The sequence below is a fragment of the Barbus barbus genome (genome assembly GCF_936440315.1).
Source record: "Barbus barbus genome assembly, chromosome: 5".
Classification (NCBI taxonomy): domain Eukaryota; kingdom Metazoa; phylum Chordata; class Actinopteri; order Cypriniformes; family Cyprinidae; genus Barbus; species Barbus barbus.
In genome coordinates this window covers 9,958,743-9,980,283 of record NC_136733.1, presented here as the reverse complement: position 1 = coordinate 9,980,283, position 21,541 = coordinate 9,958,743, and the positions used below count along the sequence as shown (strand labels likewise).

At 37.2% G+C, this 21,541-nt stretch overlaps 1 protein-coding gene across 3 annotated transcripts; it reads right to left on the bottom strand.

Annotated features, from left to right (window-relative positions):
• Nucleotides 1-1,431: 1,431 nt before the first annotated feature.
• Nucleotides 1,432-21,131, bottom strand: LOC306870549 (arginine/serine-rich coiled-coil protein 2-like). 3 transcript variants are annotated; one of them, XM_079417868.1, is made up of 11 exons: nt 17,378-21,131; nt 17,114-17,235; nt 15,534-15,636; nt 14,600-14,640; nt 11,506-11,703; nt 11,240-11,389; nt 11,033-11,146; nt 3,815-3,894; nt 3,467-3,720; nt 2,744-2,833; nt 1,432-2,379 (listed from the first exon to the last, which is right to left on the bottom strand). In XM_079417868.1, the coding sequence occupies exons 1-11, from the start codon at nt 17,621-17,623 to the stop codon at nt 2,194-2,196; spliced, it is 1,584 nt and encodes a 527-aa protein (XP_079273994.1). In that variant the 5' UTR covers nt 17,624-21,131; the 3' UTR covers nt 1,432-2,193. The 3 variants fall into 3 exon arrangements, with proteins under 3 accessions (XP_079273994.1, XP_079273995.1, XP_079273996.1); XM_079417869.1 differs by lacking the exons at nt 17,114-17,235; nt 17,378-21,131 and adding an exon at nt 16,064-16,202 and having other exon boundaries at nt 11,506-11,681; XM_079417870.1 differs by lacking the exons at nt 17,114-17,235; nt 17,378-21,131 and adding an exon at nt 16,064-16,212 and having other exon boundaries at nt 1,451-2,379; nt 3,467-3,717; nt 11,506-11,681.
• Nucleotides 21,132-21,541: the final 410 nt, after the last annotated feature.

Below are 21,541 nucleotides of genomic sequence, written 5' to 3'. Positions count from 1 at the left end.
GTGGCACAGACGCTGTGTGATGTGTATTGTCTAGCAAAGACCTTCTGTGAGGTGGACCCCAAAGTATTTGAATCACCATTGATCATCAGGGGGCTGTAGTTCCTTGTCCTCCCATCATCAATGTTCAGCTCTTTAGGCTTATTGTTTTAGGGAGATATTTTTATTGTGACACCATATAGAAGGATGGCCACTTGTTCTAAGTAAGCCTCTTCTTCACTGTTAGTGATGTCATTTACCACTACTTGGTCGTTTTCAAACTTCTCCAGGTAATTTAATTATTTATTTTTTGTTTGGAGCTGTATTTGGCCATGCAGTCACTCATGTAGATAGTAAAGAAGGGCCTGAGTGTACAGCCTTGACTTGTTACATTTCAGAGTGGACTGGTTCATTTCTTCAGTTAATATCGTCTAGGTACACTGCTCCAGTTTTCTGACCTGCATGGCCTCCAAGTGACTGGATCCTTTTACCATGGTTGAAGAAGTTAAAAATAAGGATCCTGAGCTGGAACGCATGCTTGTCATGGAGTAGCGGTCTGTCAGTCTTGTGTAGATTCTCTGGTCTCGTTTGGAGCCATAGACCTTCCTCCTCTGCCCACTGGTCCCAATCCAGCATGAATCACTGTCTGGTTCTATTCAGTTCCCTGACCTCTCCTCCTCTGCTGGTTCCTTCCAGCATAGGTGATCGCCTGGTTCTGTCCAGTTCTCTCCATTAGTTCTATCCAGCTTAAAGGATTCAGTGGTTTTGTCCAGTTCTTAGGCCATGAGTCTCCTGGTCATCCAGTGCCACCATGGTCTTAGGGTTTCAGTCTACAACCATTTGGCCCCGGCTTGGCCCTTCAAGGGCACAAATCTGCCTCTGCCCTACAACCCTTCATTTTCATGTGGATCTCCAGCCCCTTGACTCCATGGTCCTCCAGCCTTCTGGCTTGATCAGGGTCCCTTGTCCTTCTGAATCGACCATGGTCTGTTGATTCTAACTCTGCCATGGTCAGTGGTCCCTGTGGATCTCCTCAACTCAGCTCAAGGCCTTCTATCAGTCACAGACTCCAGTGTATTTACATTTCTAATGGAAGAGCTCCTAAAATTATGGACAGGTGCTTGGGGTTTCATTAAAATAACATGGTCTTGTAAGCCAGCAATTTTGGAATTACAAATTCATTACTGCATGATTCAACAGATGATTCTGTCTTGTGCATAAAGAAATGGTATTTGAATGTGCCAAAAAAAAAAAAACAAGAAAAACGGGGGATGTTCTGATTACTATTTTTTCCAAAATGCACTGAGGCACTTTGGTTTGAAAAGGATATTTTTCAATTTACTTTTGGATTTTGATTTGAACAAATATTGTCAGGCAACTACTAAGTGTACGAAGTATAGCCTATGTACGTTTATTTTTAAGATTACATTAGCCAAAATGTAAAAGTTAGGACTTCCTTCATAAAATCTTTATTAATTTCAGTGAGCAGTTGACATTCTGCTGGAACACGCATGACAGCCATTTCTAATCATTTCTTTTAGTATGCTTATTTTCTCAAGTAGTTTAATTAGAAGTAGCTCAGCCTAGACCTAACTTACCTATTAATAACTACAGAATCTTAATATTGCAATTAAATAAGATAGTAAAGGACTAGGCAAATAGTTTTTTTCCCCAGTTGTTTCTTTTGATATAATAAGGAATCAAAAATGTATGATCTTCATGAATGATGAAATGTATTTTGTATGTTAAGTTATTTTATTGTTCTGTGAAATTGTGGTGTTTTTTCTCAACTCAAACTGATGAAGGTCTGTCATGTTAATTTGTGTCCTTGATATATTTATGTAACAACCGTTTCATAAAAAGCAGTAAAGCATTCACAATATATCATAGCCCCTGGTACTCATTGGTCATTGATATATCAGGAATCGCTAGCTTCAGACAGTGTCAATACAAATACAATATACAATCACATTCCCCTCCCAAAATCCAAACAAAAGCTTTACAATATTAAACAATCTTCAGAGACCAAGCAACAATATATGTTTGAGCAGTCAACTGTATTTACATGTGAATTTCCAAAATGAATAAAATGACAGACCTGATGAATCATACATGCATGCTAATGCACCGGCATTCTCTATAAGCACATACAAACCAGCTTTACAGTGGCAACGTCAGCCAGAATTTACAGAAATGAGAAGCACAAATACAGAATGTTCAGACAGCATCCATGCCCCTTGAAGAAAACGAAGAGGAGAAACCTAGGCCCATTCCCCTCTGCGTGTGTGTCTGTGAACGTGCCATCTCATACTGGACGTCCAGATTGCGGAACATCTCTTCCTGCTGCTGCAAGGTTTTAAGACCTTCGTTACCAGCTCCTGATGAATTACCTTCTTCTTCACCCTACAGTTAACAACATGGTTATCATCATTAACGTACACTATTAAAGCATTTTTGTTAGTTGAAATAAAGCGAAAATAAGATTGTTAGAAATGTTGCCTTGGTAACTAACTGAAATACATTTAAATTGAAGCACTGAAACTACTAACTGGAAATAAACTGAAGAAAGGTAAATATTACTAAAAATTAACAGCTAATTCAAAATATGAACTATGCCTATAACAGTATAAAAATAATAAAGAAACAACAATCAAACATAACATTTATATATTAAAATGAGAAATTTCTCAAGTTCACACATTGAGATAATTTTGAATAAAAAGTCAAAGAAACGAAAAGGCAAACTTTAATACAGGAGAACACTTACTTTGATGCCCATTAGTTTGCGAAATTTCACATTTTGGTCTTTATTGCCAAAATTCAGCTTCTCCCAAAGCTCAGCTGTTTGTGACTTGTCCTACAACATAAAAATATTAATACTGAACATCAAGACATAAGATTTTAAGGATGTCAAAAGTATTGTTACTAGTATCAGAACATTGCAAAAGCTAATGATTCATCAATGGCAAATTGAGCAATAAATAATTTTTTTTTGGTGTCTAAGAATAATTTATCAGTGGCAAAATGAATAAAGAATTTTTTTGATGTATAAGAATGATTTATCAGTGGCAAAATGAGTAATACATTTTTTTTCAGTGTCTATGATTTTTTCAAAAGTTGTTTAAAAAATTGCTTAATTGTAAAAAAAAAATTCAAAATGGCATAAAAAAAAAAAATCAAGATTGAACAAACAAATGCAAATCTGAACTGTTGGTAGCGCTACAGGTTTTGGGTTAGAAAATCCAAATTTGCTGTGGTTAACGTTTAAACTGTCCTCTGTCTATCAAATTTAATTACTTTCCCATAAACTGTTCTATGGGCCACCATAGACTCAGAAGTGGAGGAATATATACAGCAAATAGAAAAATGAATTGCATATTACATAAAACTTGTAATAAACAGAACAATCAATGCAAACAATATAATTGGCATCATGCTGTCAACAACCCTATATTAAAAATCTATACAACAGTGAATTTCTTGGCCTCACCCCTTCTTTTTTCCCCTGCCATAACATTTTCCTCTTCTTTTCCTGCTCTGCAAACTTCATTGGGTTCACTGCTGAGGGATTGTAGTAGCTTGGCACAGCAATGCCAGTCTCTGCCAGCGTTTTGGCCTGAAGCGCTGCCATCTGAGCAGCCATTGCGATCTGAGGAGTGACCTGTGTGCCAGAAGCCAGCAGTGCTGCAACGTTCAGGCCTGAACTGGGTGCTGCAGTGGCCGTATCGCACAGTGGAGCTGCTGCTGTTAGGAAACAACCAACAATAACAATCTGCTGCAGTGGGTCAGATATGAAACCACTGCACCAATAGGCAGATGATTTGCAGCAATTACTTGCCTGCTGCTCCATCTTCTTGTTGCCGTTTTTCCAACAACTCTTTTTCCTTCTGTTCTTGAAGCTTCTTTGCTCTCTCCAACCTAAGAATGTGAAGAAATATATTTAGTGAACATGAAGACTACAAGGAAATTCAAACCTAAAAAAATCTAGTTAGATACTTTAGGTGGTTTTCACAATGGGTAGTTTTGAAGCGATCCAAAAGAACTTGATTAAGACTGCAGGATATCTCGAAATAAACCAGGAATGTGCGATATATATTGTCTGCGATAAAATTTCAATTTTTGTTTTAACAATACATGAGCTGACATTATCCAGTACATTGCTTGCTTTGCAAAAAATAAACAAAAACACATCTTGAAAGTACAAAAGTCTATATTTGGGATTAAGCCTATTAGAATATATTGCAATCAGAATTCAAGTTATGAAAGCAAAAAAAAAAAAATCTTTAATAAATCACACAAGCAACCATGCCATTTTCCTAAATATCAGCACGTGAGTGCAATCGCAAATGTGATATTAATTTTATACAATAGTTCAACAAACAGGAAGTAAATACTGAGAAAGTTACATTTTAGACAATATTTTCTGTTCTTTATGTTTTGCCATTGAAAACAATTTTAAACAAAGCTGGAGCACAACATTTGTGCATCTCAGATCAACACACAATCTGTTTTTGAATCGATCATTAAAGTCAATGATTCAATAATCCATTTATAAAGATGGTGGCGGCTCTCGAGTATGTACTTTTTTTGAATACATACCAAAAATACTTTTAGTAAAAAGTATACTTTAATAATTGCTACAAACGTATGCAACTTAAACTGGATACGGAGGAGTCATAAAATAAACAGGTTAAACTCCCTGCACATGCGGTATTTACTGACTGTGAATGGAGCTGCTCTGAAACGCCAATCATCAGCTCCGTGCGTGAACACTGTGCTTTGTGTGAATCCCGCCGCTATGGCAAGCCGTTTTGACTTTTATTTCTTCTCAGGATATGAATTCTTGATATCAACAATTCAGTTTTTACTAGTTAAAATGTTAATTCTTGATGTCAGGAATTAGATTTCTACTAGTAACAATGGCTATTTTTGATATCAGCAATTGTATTTCCACTAGTAACAATGTTAATTCTTGATATCAACAATTAAATTGTTGATATCTGTAATTGTATTTTCACTAGTTAAAATGTCACCATAGGCTGCCATTCAAAATCAATTGTTGATATCAAGAATTAAAAGGCTTGCAGTTAATAAAGAGAGCTTCCAGGTTTGGGCAGCACATCTTCTTTAAAACCGTCACGTCTGTACACCAGCCTTCATTGATATAAAAACAATCCACCACCTCTCGTTTTCCCCGACGACTTGGTGATGCGGTCAAGATTTCTTACTAGTTGAAATTCCAATTTAAAAGAAATGATCAGAAATGCAATTCTTACTAGTAAAAATGTCTATTCTTGATATCAATAATTACATTTTTATTGATAATTACATCATATCAACATACAATATGCTTCGAATGATCGTTCATATCTAGCCTATAAATACACGACTTTAGCGACAAGACAAATGAATGTTGGGAGAACAGCATTGACGGCAGCAATGGTTGTCCCCTCCACCATGTTTAAAGTGTATGACCCGCACAACTCAGGAACTCTGGTATCAAAATTATTTCCAAATATCCTAGTAGTAAATACGTTTTGAGAGGCCGTTCACATCCAATTTCCGATTAGGAAACTCGTATTTACGATAATTCCGATAGCTCGTGAAGGCAGGATAAGACGAGACGTTGACGAGCTAAAACTAATATCTGATGATAAAAACTATGACTAAATTTATGCCGCATCTTCGTTAACAAGACGAGACTAGAATGTTATTTGAGGACTACCGGACATTCAAAATACATCCTATAGTTGTAAATGAACTGTCTTGTCTTTCAAAAAGTGCATCCCTGTCATTGGATTGCAATAGGATCAGAATCAGAATCAGCTTTATTCACCAAGTGTGCGCAAACACAAGGAATTTGTTGTGGTTTTTAAGAAGCTCTGGTACATACATGCATACATATCTGACATGAGAACAGAAACATTTAAATAAGACTTAACAATAATAATAATAATAATAATAATAATAATAATGTGTAATAATCTGGAACAAGATTTATGTACAGATTTGTGCCTCATTTACTCTATAGATACAGCTGTTTAGAAAAAAATATGCATATATATTTACAAAGTACTAGGGAGATACAATCCGCTGCAGTCTTCTTATATCTGATTTGTTGGCTGACCCAAACCATACAGTTGTAGAAGAGCACAGGACCGACTCAATAACAGCAGAGTAAAACTGTGTCATGTGCGCCTGTGGCAGGTTGAAATTTTTCAGTTGACGAAGTCACAGTGCTGTTCATGATGGGGAGTGGGGGGAGAGCAGGGGGGTTTCTCCTGAAGTCCACTATCATCTCTACAGTTTTGAGCATGTTGAGCTCCAGGTTGTTGTGACTGCACCAGACAGCTAGCTGATCAATCTCCTGTCTGTAAGCAGACTCGTCACCATCCTGGATGAGGACGATGACTGTAGGGTCATCTGCAAACTTCAGAAGTTTGACAGAGGGGCCTTTAGATATGCAGTCGTTCGTGCAGAGGGAGAAGAGCAGTGGGGAGATAACGCAGCCCTGAGGAGCTCCAGTGCTGATGGTGCTGGTGTTGGATGTGAGTTTTCCCAGCCTCACTACCTACTGCCTGTCTGTCAGGAAGCTGGTGATCCACTGACAGACGGAGGTGGAGATGGAGAGCTGTGTCAGTTTATTCTGAAGGGTGTCCGGGATGATGGTGTTGAAGGCGGAGCTGAAGTCCACAAACAGGATCCTTGTATAAGTCCCTGGTTTGTCCAGATGTTTGGAGGATGAAGTGCAGTCCCATGTTGACTGCATCATACACAGACCTGTTTGTTCGGTAAGCTAACTGCAGGGGGTCCAGCAAGGGACCAGTAAAGTCCTTCAGGTGAGCCAACACGAGCCTCTCAAATGACTTCATCACCACAGACGTTAAAGCAAAAGGTCTGTAGTCATTAAGTCTTGTGATTTTTGGTTTCTTGGGTACAGGGATGATGGTGGAGCATTTGAAGCAGGAGGTGACTTCACACAGCACCAGTGATCTGTTGAAGATCAATGTGAAGATGGATGATAGCTGGACAGCACAGGCTTTGAGGCAGGCTGGAGAGACACCGTCTGGGCCTTTGGCTTTCCTTATCTTCCGTTTCCTGAAGACTTACATGCTTACATTTTCACAGATCTTGATTACAGGCTGAGAAACGGTAGGGGGAGGGAGGGGGAAGGTGTTGATGGCTGTGTTGTGAGACGGTCAGAGTGGGTGTGTCAGACCAGCCTTTTGTATTTCAAATCTGCAATAAAACTTGTTCAAGTCTTCAGCCAGTTGTTGATTGGCCTCAGTGCTGGGGGGAGGGGTCCTGTAACTGGTGATGGCTTTCAGGCCTTTCCACACTGATGTAGAGTCGTTGCTTGAAAGCTGTTTTTTTTAGCTTTTCAGAGTAGATTTCTTTGCCAGTCTTATCTCTCTATTCAGTTTGTACAATACTTTGTTCCCTCCTGTGAGCATCCTCTTTGGCCTGGCGGAGCTGTTTGAGTTTTGTACTGAACCAAGGTTTGTCGTTGTTAAATGTTAAGTAAGTCCTGGTGGGTACACACATGTCCTCACAGAAACCAATGTAGGACGTCACGGCATCGGTGAGCTCATCCAGATCAGTAGCTGCAGCCTCAAAAACACTCCAATCAGTAAGTTCGAAGCAGGCCTGTAAATCCTGCTCTGCTTCAACAGTCCATCTCTTTACAGTTTTTTTCTACAGGCTTAGCAGATTTAAGTTTCTGCTGTAGGCTGGTAGAAGATGAACCAAACAGTGATCAGAGAGTCCCAGAGCTGCACGGGGGACAGAGTGAAACGCATCCTTTAAAACAGTGTAGCAATGGTCCAGTATATTGCTGTCACTGGTGGGGCACGTGATATGTTGTCTGTATTTAGGCAGTTTGTGGGTGAGATTGGCTTTATTAAAATCACCGAGAATGATAAGGAAAGAGTCCGGTAATGCTGCTCTGTGTGTGTGATTTGGTCGGCCAACAGTTCTAGCGCGGCGCTCACACGCACGTCAGGAGGAATGTACACACTCACCAGAATAAAAGAGGAAAACTCACGCGGCGAATAAAAAGGCTTGCAGTTAATAAAGAGAGCTTCCAGGTTTGGGCAGCACATCATCTTTAAAACCATCACGTCTGTACACTAGCCTTCATTGATATAAAAACAATCCACCGCTTCTCGTTTTCCCCGATGACTTGGTGATGCAGTCTGCTCTTAATAGCTGGAATCCGTCTAGATGTAGCGCGCTGTCCAGGATAGATCCGTTCAGCCAGGTTTCCGTGAAACAAAGCGCAGAAGAGTTTAAAACGTCCTTTTTTGTGCGGGTGAGGAGTTGTAGTTCGTCTGATTTATTTGCAAGGGAGTGGAGATTCACCAGGTGAATACTCAGCAGCGGAGTCCTTAAATCACGCTGTCTGGATTTCACCAGCGCGCTTCCCTCGCTTGCGTCGCCTGGAGCGTTTGTATAGAAACGCAGCTCCTCCAACTAAAATGTCCAGTAAAACGTCCGAATGTTCAAACGTCGGCAAAAGGTTATCTGGTGTGCTATTTCTTATGTCCAAGAGTTCGTTTTTAGTGAAACGGATCGGAAAAACGTTGCTTAAGACGGTACTTTTTCTGTTTTTGTTTGTTTATCCTAAGGAGCAACAAACCGAAGCAGCCATGTTCGGAGCCAGTCAGATGTATGTTCAGATGTCGGGCGTTTGCATATCTAGTCTCAGTATGGCAACCGCAGTGGATGGCTACCAAAACGCAAACTAGCGATCTGAAACAACGGCCTCAGCACCTGAAGGGTTAGGGATAGGGTGACCTGGGAGTCACAATTCATTGTCGTTTAACTTAAAGTTATTGAAGGCGCGATAGGCGGAATCGCGGTGATAGACACACACCAGAAGTGCTTTCTCTCGCGCACGCTCCACTTCTTCAGTGCTCATACAGCACATGATCAGCTCTCAGTGCTCAAATATACACACAGCAGTCCAAACGTCTATCGTGTAGTAGAGTCTCACGTAAATACAGTCGGTTCTGTCTTAAAGGGACAGCATTCTAAAGGAAATACCTATTTGTGTAATTAATGTTAACCAACAAAAGATGTTAAATAAATGTATACTTAAGTAAACCTACTATACCTGAAAAATTTGTTTAATTTGTATCTCTACCAAAAAAATGAAAAGTGTAATTTATTCCAGTTTTTCCAAATTCAATCCTTGATTCAAATTTCTCATAAGCTTAATTGATTTGGTCTAAAGAGAGAATAATTAAAACACTATTTTTGTTTGAAGACTACATAAAATAGCTACCAAAATAAATGTTGGTAACTGCGGTTTTACTAAAAGTAATGACTAAAAGTTGACAAATGCAATGACTTTGTCGTCAAACTATGAAAGACTCAAATGACTAAAATGTGACTAAGACTATTAAGCATTTTCGTCTCAAGATAAAGACTTAGACTAAATCAAAAATGCATGTCAAAATGAACACTGGTGGGGACAGATTATATTATGACGGTTCATCATTGTAAAATTGGCCTTGGTATCGCGTATCTTGTCAGAGTCAGCATTTGATTGGCCATTTGTTGTGAAAAAATAAGGAAAGTGTGTCCAGTTAAATTCAATTAGTATTTTGTTAGTCGGGTATAAAAAAAAGCTTAGTTTATCGCGGCAGCCGTCGCGTGAAGGCCTCCTTGTGTGAAAACCGAAGAGTGTAAAGACAATCGACTCTACCGTGCGACTCCACCGGGCTGGGACACCAGCAAAGGATTTTTATTTCTCCTCTTTCCTACTAGTACTTGTTTAACTTCTGTTTCAGTTTTTATAACCATTTCTTACTATGTGTAAGTAAGTTGTGTTTTTTTTTTAGCATGTGTGTTTGGCAGTGTTATATTTTAAGGATTACTGAAACTACTGTCGTTTGATTTGTATTTGTTATTTATTTTAGTTAAATATGTCTGAATTTATTATGTCTGTATAGGTCTTTTATTAAGTTTTAGTTTAATTTGAGTTATTTTAATACTTCAACAAACTAAATGGAAATGAAATATAATTTATAAATGTGTGTGTGTGTGTGTGTGTGTATATATATATATATATATATATATTAGAACCTTTTGTTCTTTAATATTTTGAATTGTTTTTGGGTTTATTTTTTATTTTTCATTTAAATGTTAAGTTTTAAAATTTTGTTGTATGCATTTGTCATTTTCATTTAATTTCTTTATTTATTTTTAAAATGTGTATAGGTAGAATTTATAAAGTTTTATCCTTTAGTTTTGGATCTGTTTTTAGTTGTTGTAATACTACAATTGATTGCTGCTGTTGTCCTCATTTGTAAGTTGCTTTGGATAAAAGCGTCTGCTAAATGACTAAAATAATACTAATAAAATAGACATTTGATATACAGTGCAATAAAGCAGGAAATTAATCAGTTTAAAAAAGGCAAAATTCACCTCCTGTATGTGCTTTAAGTCTTCGACGTAGACCACATTTTAATCTTTGTTTTGCATAAATTACAGTTGATTAATGTGAAATATCCACTCCTGTACATCCTGTGCACAATCATCAGACGACCTCTTGTCGGTGGACTGAACAGACTTTAAAGCCACGACATGCGTCTTATCACAACAATTTAGTAATTTAGTTTGTGATCTCATCAGAAGACGACGCTGTGCTGCTTTAATGCATTACAGGCTTGTGACTTGTCAGAACGCAAAACGGAATGTAGCTTTGGTCGTGCTAAAACCGTTACTTGCCTGGAAAAAGTAGTTAGCTACTGGAAAATCTACACTGTTTTAAAAGTAGCAGAGCTACCGTAACGCTACTGAAAAATGTAGCTACGTTAGTAGCGTTGCTACTTGTAGCTAGCTACTCCCCAACACTGCCAATTCTACTGCAGATTTAGTCAACTAAAATCTTATGATATTTAGTCGAATAAAACTGGAAATTCTAAAACCTGGAAATGGCTAAAACCAAGTGCAAATTTGCTGTCAAAATGAACTCACTTTGGTTATATAACCATGTACAGAATCCAAATAGTTGTTTTTTTTGTACTTCGGGGGGAAAACAGCACTCTACCTTCTTGCCAATGCCTCCTGAGCATCCATGGCTGTGTTTCTGCCCCTGAAGGTCACAGGGCTAGCTGACCGGCTGCGACTTTTTCTCCGTGCTTTCTCTGACTTCTTCTTCTCCCTGGATAAAATTGGACCATCTCATAGTTTTAAAACAAATTCACGGTTTCACTGAGTTTCATGCAAAATCATGCACACCCAATCTTCGTCCAACCTGTTCTTGCTACGGCTCCTGCTGCGATGTCTGTGCTTGCTTCTGGAGTTTGATCGAGACCTGGCCCGTCTCTTCTTGTCACGACTCCTTGATCTCCTTTCACCACTTCGTGAGCGAGATCTTTTGTCCCAGTTTCGATTATGATGTCGTCTTCAGTAAAATATTAATTAGCATCTAAGCACACTAAACCTTAACATATTCACCTGTTGCATAAAGTCAGCCAATGTTAAATTAAATCAAAACGATTTGAAACTAAATGAAAATACCTTTCCCTTGAACGTGACCTTGATAGGCTTTTTGGTCTGGAGGATTTCTTGTCTTTTCGGCGATGTCGCTCCTCCATGTCTTCAGACAGCCTGTCACGGCCTTTATCTGACATCTCCAGCTGCTCCTCTGATCCGCTCTGACATTTCAGAGCTTTCTCAGAGTCCTTCTTCCGTGCCTGTTTTAAGAAGAATTGGTCTCTTTCAGGAAAATAGTGCAATAAAGAGAGTTAGTAAGTTGGTTTGAGAACAAACTTGCCAAAATAATTCTGACAAGAAACAGTTTTTAAATTACAAAAACACCTATGCCAACTTCCACCACCATTCGAGTGCAGCATATACAATTACATTTAACACAAATGAGTGCACTTAACCAGCACATTTACACCCAGTTCAGTGCCAAAAAAAAGCATGGGAGATCTTTATTGCGAGAAATGTACACAGATTTCGCACTGGCATATTCTTTTCTCATATGCACCGTTTTTCTCCTAATAAAAAAAAAAAAAACAAGTCAACATGAAATTAAAATAAACCCCATTTACTTACACATTCCTGGTCTTACTCTACTTGACTTCTTGGTTCAAATGTTTATCTTGTCATTCTTTCTTCAAAATGTAATTAACTGACAAATCTAGTTTTTGCTTTGTAATGATGGATTTGTAAAGATGCTCTTGAGTGAATTTGACCTAGCCATCATCTTGGTTTCCAGTAGGTAGAGGCTTAAAATATAAAATATTCTAAATTACCATACATCTACATATTTCTGACCACAAACTCGCATTCAGGTCTGGCCGCATTCAATAACAACACACACAAATCAAACAACTAAATCAATTCAAGATTAATACAATTAATTATTATTATTTTAACTCAGAAAATTCACATTATGAAAGTAAACTGGGTTTGGTTTCATGTTGACTTTAAAGGGCATTTTACATGATAGAAGAAAGCTTTTCTTGCAATTTTGCCACCTTCTGTGTGTACAAGCACATTTCTATAAACACATTAAGCTATTTAAACCACAAAATCACAAGTGATTGCAGTGGTAACAAACAATGATGCTCACATGTGCTATTGAGTGAAAACATCCTATGTCTGAGGTGATTACGGTTTAAATATTGCATTCTGTGAGGCACGCAAGTAAGAGCTAAATAACTTTTTTTTTTTAAGTTTAGGTAATACAATATTTATTTCTTCATAAAGTGTGTGGATTTTCTCTTGAGAAATGCAAAAATAATACTGCAATACAAAGGCAAAACACAGTAACACCACCAACCAAAAATGAAAAAAAAAAATGGCTTTAGAGATTTGTTTTAGAGCGGAAGTTAATGCAGCTTTCACAAACAATAAAAACATCACTGTTTAGGCTTTGTAGGGCAGAATAGGTTAAGAAAAATATTAAATAATATAATATGAATAAAATACTCTCGATGCGGTCATACAAAACAAGTGGTATGATTCATGTGAAGGAGCCCATTCTACCACTTGTCCTGCTCTCCCACAAAAAAAAATGAACTGAAAACTCACGGTCACTGTGTACAGCGTAAAATGCCCTTATGACCTTCAATCCAATTATGACCAAACAAATATACATGAAAAATTATCTTAAGGCCTTTCCACACTGAGCACGATGTGAAAAAGCGAGGCGAATCGCACGAACAGTGCTAGTTCACGCTAGGTGGCGCCAACCAACAATGTATTTTTCCTCAGATATGTGTCTCGTATGTGGATTTAACATCTAAATTAAGATAAACAAAGTTTGGCTCTACACCAGAAACACAAACTATCTATAATGCTTACAAGAATAGGCTACATCCTACAATATAAGAAGTACAATTAGCATCAAGCTACACTTGAACATGTATTTAATTATTAATGTATTTGCTTACCCACTATAAACCATCATGGAGTGCTTGTAATAACTTCCGATTGTGATTTATGAGCTGCGTACAAAACACATACAGAAATTATCGTCATAATCATGTCTATATGCTTTCATATTTCATGTGTAGAAAAATGTTTCACTCGATTGTTTTTTAATATGGAAGATCTTGAGTGAACGCGCTATGGCTCAACGCACGTGGAAGAAAACGGACTGTGCTCTACAGATCACATGATTCAGTGGGGAATTATTAGAAATATTATTCTATATGAAGAACATGTGAGAATAAATCTGTTCTCAAATACCAACGATAACAAGAACTCAGCATGCACTCTCTTATCCAGGAGACTCTTCTTCAGTGTTTGTTTACACCGGTTTTCGAAACAGCGCCACCATTCTCACCCTTTTGAGCAACAGCAGCTGCTCCGGTCACGTTATCCTAGCTCAAATCTGATTGGACGGCCCGTGTTTTCGCTTTGCGAAACTGAAAAGATTTGTCGGACTGGACGGAAAAAAAACTAAACATTTGCATTTTCGGTGCGCGAATATTCGCGGTCTATGTGGAAGCATCCATAGGAAGCTGTTCTTTTATTCCAGCACGTCATCACGTCCGAAATTCGTTTCGCCTTTTCACGCTCAGTGTGGAAAGGCCATTAGTGTGCACAACTGAACAGTTTTAAAAAGTATTTATATACTGTGTAAATCTGCATGCATTCACACTGGGAATAGCCACTTATTTTTTAAGTGCAATTCTGCTGGTGTCTACAAAAAAGGCAGTTACAGGGGTTGTGAGACAAAAAGATATCGTTTAATAGGCAAATAAGTTTAAATGACTGATAGTTACCTGTCCAGGTAGTAGGCATATAATTTTGCTATCTGTCAGCAGCGTCTTCTGTTCAGAGTGTCTCTTCGTGCATAAGCACGCTGAGTATAATTTATTATAGAAATGTTATCATATGATCTAAAATACAGGACGTTAAAAAAGCTCCCAAACAGACATTTCTCTCCATCTGTAATCAATATTAATAAAATTTAAGACTACATGCACTTATGATTACATCTCAGTGCTTTTGTTCTTAGTCTGGCATTTCATTCCTTCTGTCTAAGCTGCATACTTACCCTGGACTAAAACTAGAAATGCCAGCTATAAAACTACTGATGATGTGACCAGTATAATTTAGGTCTACATGACATCAATGGACTAAAATTAGTTACCTCTTTGCTTCTGCTGTGGCTTCGTCTGTGCCTCTTGTCTCCTAAAAGACAAAAACATACAAATGACTTATTGTTGGAAGGATTTACACTACAAGCATTTGCCATTTGGGGGGAGGGGGGCTTGTTTTATTTTCGTAGTTTGATTTATTTTATTTTATTTTATGGATTCTATTCAGAGTTCTTTTTAATTTTCTTCAGTACAAATGTCTGAAGATCCTTAAATCAAACAACTCAAAATTAAATAAGAGTGTCTTATTTTCTGTGAAACTTATCAGAATGAAGCAAGTTCATGATTAAAACAAGAACAAACATCTGCCAATCCATGTAACGACTCAAATCTAATTTTTACTAGATTCGTGTAAAAATTAGATTGTACAAAAACAATTGTGTCACTGTAGAGTATGTTGTGTAGATTTAGCCTGTGTGAAAAGACGACAGCATTTTAGTGAAAATGAAGGTGTCTAAATACACTGAAGAATTGTTATAAATAGGTAATATAGCACCTTGAAAGTCTTGACGATAACTTAATTCCGTTCACGTTTCAAGGCTTAATTTTACTTTAGCATGTCAGGTAAAAGTACCTTGTTTTAAGGACGTTTGTGCTGGAAAACAAAGCACTGAGGAAAACTTTTTTTAATAAGAACGACCCCTGATAGCACAAATACATCTCAGAGATCTGGAAGATGTTTTTTTTTTTTTTGAGTGTTTGCTCGTCTGCAATACATCTATAGGCCGTTTCCTTTTAGATGTCAAATAGATGTCTTTAAGATGTTTATGAATTAGAATGTTTGTAAAACTGGCATCTGAAAGAGGTCTGTCAGACGTTTGTCGACAGCAGATGCTTTCCAGATCTAGAGATCTTTAACAGACATCTTGCAGACGTGCGTGTGCTATCTGGGACTGCGACATGTCATTATTAATGAACCTGGTGTACCTGACTTGCGCTTTCGGTCCACTGATCGTGATCTGGACCGCGAGCAATGCTTCGAGCTCCGCTGACGATCTTCATCTGTGTGCGATTTTCCGGACAGGGACTCCTGATTAGAGACAAATCACAAAGTCAAAATAATTTAGACATAAAGCTTACAAAAGTATCAATTATGAATATTCATATTTCTTAGTACAATGAGAGTTGTCCTGATAACGTTACTAAGAACCGTATCACGTTAGCCGCGATTTAGCCAGCTAATCGCCGCCTGTTTATGTACATGATACTAAAGTACAGCAGATTCTCACAAAATCAAATCATTTATCATCTCAGATACACGCTAATTGTTTAAATAACATGTTGGCATTTTAGTTCACAGCATAGTTTTGAGCCTTCGTTCTTTTCTGTTTAGTTTAGAATAAGCTATCCGCCATTTTCCGAGTACAGAATGCAGCAAATTAATTACTCTTTCATTAATTATATGCTTTTCTCTACTATAATCACGCACAAAACAATAATCAAACAAATGTACTTGCCGCCATGTTAACAAATAAAGAAAGGAATTCGCTGTATCCCTGTAGTTTGTAGAAGAATGCGACAACCTCCTTCTATCATTCGTTTCTGTTGCGGTGGAACAATACCCGGATGTTTCTTTCTACTTCTACTAATACTCGCAGAAGGCGACAAAAGCACAGCGCCCCCTCGCGGGTGGACCTTCTCACTGTAGGTTTTTGGTAATGAAACCCGACTGTGCCGACTGTGCACGTGTTGCAGCTACATTTTACCTCGAGCCAGTGATCGTGACAATAGCTCAGTAGCTTATAAAATACATAAATGTAGTTTCATTTGCCTGAGTACAATGTAACCCAGGTTACTGGTAGTAGCAGAGATAGAATAATAGAGCAAATAATAACATCAAAAGGATGAAAGGTGCAGCGAGAATAAATATGTGCCTGTGATTAATAAAATATTTATGAACAAATATTTATAAATGTAAAATAACGAGGATTATAATCGCATCCAATGAAATCGCGTTTTGAATGACGTCATTACGTCTTCCACTATTGCGGCAATTTTACAACGCAGAGGCGCCGGGCAAGATGGCGCCGTGAGCACAAGTGTAGAGTTATAGCGCCCATCAACAAAGCTGAATCTGAGGAATAAAACGGACGTTTCTTTATCAATTTACGTTTTATTTGGATGTTAAGTGCTACTCGTTCACCACACTCTGTTCAGAAACATGTCAGCTGATAAGAAAATAAATAATTCTGCACGAAGAAAGAAATGGCTGCTGTCACGGAGACGACAGCTAACTCTGCCACTGCCTGCAAAGTTTTAATTGACATTTGTCACGACTACTATGGGTCTGAAGAGAAGATGGAATTTTCGGTGTTGTCAGTAGAAGATTTCCCCTCGCTTCCTTCAACTCCTCTGAAGCCTCCCCACAAAAAAGACCTTGGTGAGTCCGCTGACCACATTATCACGAAACTTTCTGAGCTAATCAACATGAGGTCTGATAAACTGGAGTCAATGGATGCGGCGAATATTTCTCACATTGCTGGTTTGAAAGAAAAGCTGAACTCTACCTGTATATGTGAAGATGTGAATGAGGTGAAGACCAATGTTTCCCAGGTCGAGTCATCACTTTTGAAGGAGAGTCTTGGAGTCTCGCGTCACTGAATTGGAACGGTACTCTAGACGCTGGAATCTGCGTGCCAGAAAACATCGATGAGAAAAATGTGAGGAAAGAAGTGATTCGCATCTGTCAGAATTTACTGCCAGAACAGTGATCGTCGTCCGGATGTGATTGACACAGTGCATCGTGTAGGAATGAAGAAAGTGAATTATACCCGCGGTATGATCATCCAGTTCTCCTCGCGTACACTCAGAGCAGCAGTATGGGCGGCAGCCAAAAATTCCGCGTATCTACGGGAAAAAGGTCTGCGTAAGGCCGACAGAGAAAGCAGGATGAAGTTGTGGCCACTAGTACGGAAAGCAGGAAAAATTGCGTATTTTGTAGCCGGTCGTACTTTTGTGGAGAAAAAGGAGATTTTTCCATCAGGCTGATTGATCTCATTTTTGAGATAAGGTTTCATGTTTATGTAGCCTACATATATATTTTTTTTCTTTAGAAACAAATATTTTTTTTCTTGGCTTCTTTTTTGGCCAGGACCATATGTTCATGTTATGAGTCTATGGCCAAAGTCAGGTTTCGTACGTTTATGTTCAAAGCAGTCATAGTTGATGCAGCACTATGTTCTCACCACGGTTTATAACTGTCTTTAAGCTTTTGTTCTAAGGAACTTGTTCAAGTGACTTCTTTTTTATTTTATTTTTCCAAATCTTGTTATTTTGATGTCTTTATCTATAACTTCACTCAATGCCAGGGGACTAAGGAACAGTTTAAAACGGAAAGCCATTTTTTTATTTGCCAAACAATATAAAACATTTTTGTTTTCTTCAAGAGACTCACAGCATCTCTGAGGATGTGCCTTTTTGGAAATCCCAGTGGGGAAATTACATTTTTTGTTCTCATGCTTCTCAACTTCTTTATAGAGACTTTGATACCAATGGACATTTTATATGTCATGTTATTCAAATTCAGAACTTTAATTTCATAATTTGAAATTAATTAAATAAAAATTTTTTTCATTTGTTATGGATATCTTTGGGTACAATTTAAAAACAGAGAATGATGTTCTTTTAGATGAGTTAGAAGAAAAAAAATAGTTAATTGGTTAGCCAAAGTAACAGTCTTGTTGAGTGTCAGTACAAATTGGATGAACTTTATAAACTAAAAGCTGAAGGTGCTTTTGTATGGTCCAGAAGACGCTGGCTTGAAGAAGGAGAACAAAATTCGGCTTACTTTTTTAGGTTGGAAAAATCTCTAACTAAAAATAATATATATCAGTTGAAAATCGGTAACTCTATCTCTGAAGACCCAAAAGAAATTGCCAAACATTGTTCTGAATTCTATAAGAATCTTTATAGCAGTCAATTCTCTTATGACAGCACTAAATCCTTTATGGACGCAATAGATAATATTAATTATATTACTGCTCCTGATAAAGATTTTTGTGATCGTCCCGTCACATTAGCTGAGGTCCTTGAATCAATCAAATATTTAAAGGTTAATAAATCGCCAGGCATAGACGGCCTTACTTCGGAATTTTACCAAAAATTTGCCCCCTTTTATATTAGAAGTTAAATATGAAAGCATTAGGGTGGAATCTCTCCCACCTACCCTAACTCAAAGTTTAATAACTCTCATCCCCAAGCCCAAAAAATACTTATTACTAATAGACAATTGGCGTCCAATCAGTCTTTTAAATTGTGACTATAAAATTATTGTTACAATCTTTGCAAAACGTTTAAAAATAATTTTACAGGCTTTCTAAAAAACAGACACATCTCAAACAATATTCGGTTGGTTCTTGATTTGTTAGATTATTCAGAATTAGTGAAGGATGACATATGCTTTTTCTGGACTTTTACAAAGCCTTCGATTCTATACAACATGGTTTTATATTTAAAACTTTTGAAAAATTTGGTTTCGGAGACCTGTTCATTAAAACTGTTAAAACTTTATATGCTCATGGTAACTCTTCAATTGAGCTTAAATATGGTACCTCTCCAAGATTTGATCTGCAACAGGGAATATGCCAGGGCTGCCCCATTTCGCCATATTTATTTATTTTGACTACTCAATTATTAGCCAATCACATTAAGAATAGTACTTTGGAAGGGAGATCATCATCAGCCAATTAAACTTCTTGCCTATCTTAGAGAAAACTAAAAGAAAATTAAATCAGTGGCTTCAGAGAGACTTATCTCTAAAATGAAGGATTCTCCTCTCCAAGGCAGAAGGCATTCCACGTCTAACATATGCAGCCATCTCTTTAGAACCTGATAAAGCAATTTGTAAAAAGATTGATCAACAATTATATAACTTTTTATGGAAAAATAAGACACATTCCCCCAGTTTCACAGACCAGGCTTAAGCCTAGTCCTAGACTAAAATGTAAGTCTGAGCTGTTTCAACTGAAAGACACTTGCACTGATTGATCTTAAAACATATCAGTGCCTTTGTTTTGTCTCAAGATGAACACCAGTAATGTTCTTTTCTAAGCTTGTTTATAAAAATGGCTTAAATGTCCTAATTGAACTATGATTTAATCCTGGCTTAGTCTAAGTCCCATCTGTGAAACTGGGCCATTATGTCAAGAAATCTGTTTTATCCAACAGCTACAGTAATGGCGGTCTTAATTTTGTTGATTTTGCAACGTTAAATAATACCTTTTAAGATTAACTGGTTGAGGAATTACTTGTAAAAAACCATCCAGTATTTGGAATATTATACCAGAATATGTCTTTTCACAGTTGGGAGGTTTGAATTCTATTGTTATGTAACTACAGTATTGAGATGATCCCTGTTGCTCTTTCTAATTTCCACAAACAAGCACTTTTAGCATGGACACAATTTTTCTCCAACTAGTTACTTCATTTGGAATAATAAGAATATATGTTATAAACAAGTCCCTATTTTTTGAGAAATGGATTAAGAATGGTATCAATTGGGTTAGTCAGTTATTTAATAAGAATGGTTACTTGTTTACTTTCTTTCTCACTATAATTTTCCTGTTACTCCAAAACAGTTTGCCACTGTGTTTGGTGCTATTCCGAATGGTGTAATTATGTTATTTAAGGGCTATAACAGCGCTTAGACAAGGTCTGAAATGCCTTTTCCAGACCCAATTGACACGTACGTAGGTGGGATATGTTTTAAATCTACTTTGAAAAATAACTGAAATATTCGCTTTCTTTTTCTTAATGATTTTGTTTCCACTCCTCAAGCTGTTTCAAAATGGAATAGATCAGTGGAAAAAGGTTTGGACGCTTCCTAACAAGTATTTATTGGTAAATAAGGTTAAAGAGATTTATTTTAAGCTTATTCATCAGTACTATCCTGTTACCTTTATTTTGTCAAAATTCAGTTTAAGCATAGATGTGAACTGTACTTTTTGTGACTCGCAACCTGAGACTGTCTTGCATCTTTTTTGGCATTGTGTTCATACAAGAAAACTTTGGCAAGACATTTGCCAGTTCATTGTAAATTTCATACACAATGACTTTGAGCTTTTCTTTAAGGATGTTTTGTTTGGAATTTTCACTTTTGAGAAGCAATATGGAAATATTTACTTTCTCTGCGATTTAATTATTTAGCTTGCAAAATTTTTTATCCACAAATACAAGGTTATGAAAGTTTCCCCGAACTTTTCTCACTTTCAAGAAGATATTAACAAAAAGGCAATTAAAACTTAAAATGTATGCTCACTTTTTGGTGTTTTTGTATAACTTGTATTTGATCATTTATGTTATGAGGAAGGAGTATGTTAGTTGCTATGTGATCTGTTTATCTATTTTATCTGTCTTTTTTTTCTCATTTATTTATCGCCTTTATTTATTTTTCATTTATTTGTTTACTTTTTTTCTTTACTCTTTCTCTTATGATTTGTAATCACTATGTATTGTTTGGCCATCTTTGAACGCCTGGATCTTTGCCCTGGCATATGTTCTGTTACATTTGTATTTCTGAGCAAGTATTTCATTAAAAAATAAAAATTTACAACGCAGTGCGTTCCAGATCTTTCTTTTCTCCGTGGACTTGAGATGAGGGCAGATGTCTGTCGCTGCTCCAGGAGATTCAGTGCTTCAGAATTGAATATAAACCACGTAAGATCCATTTAATGTCTCTATGTCGTTATACATCGATTATATAAAACTAATTACTTGTGTAACAGCAGAAACAGTTGATTTATCTCGTGTAATGTTCTAAATGCATGTTAATAATGCAATTTTAGCATTAGCATAATGCTAATATGATTTGTCATATATATTTCTAACGAAGGATTGAGAGAAAAGCAGAGTGTGCCTGAGAGTGATATCTTCAAACGTTTACCATCGGGAGTTTTCCTGTTTTTTCATATGTACATTTGAATGAGTTTCCTTGGTGA

What these genes read in the sequence shown, in the direction of transcription:
- LOC306870549 (XM_079417868.1), bottom strand. Translation starts at nt 17,623, where the DNA reads ATGAAACCTTATCTCAAAAATGAGATCAATCAGCCTGATGGAAAAATC. An exon ending in GCCACAGCAGAAGCAAAGAG is followed by an intron (nt 11,704 to 14,599) that starts GTAACTAATTTT and finishes TTTTCCTGAAAG; the next exon opens with AGACCAATTCTTCTTAAAAC. An exon ending in ACAAGAAGATGGAGCAGCAG is followed by an intron (nt 3,721 to 3,814) that starts GCAAGTAATTGC and finishes GTTTCCTAACAG; the next exon opens with CAGCAGCTCCACTGTGCGAT.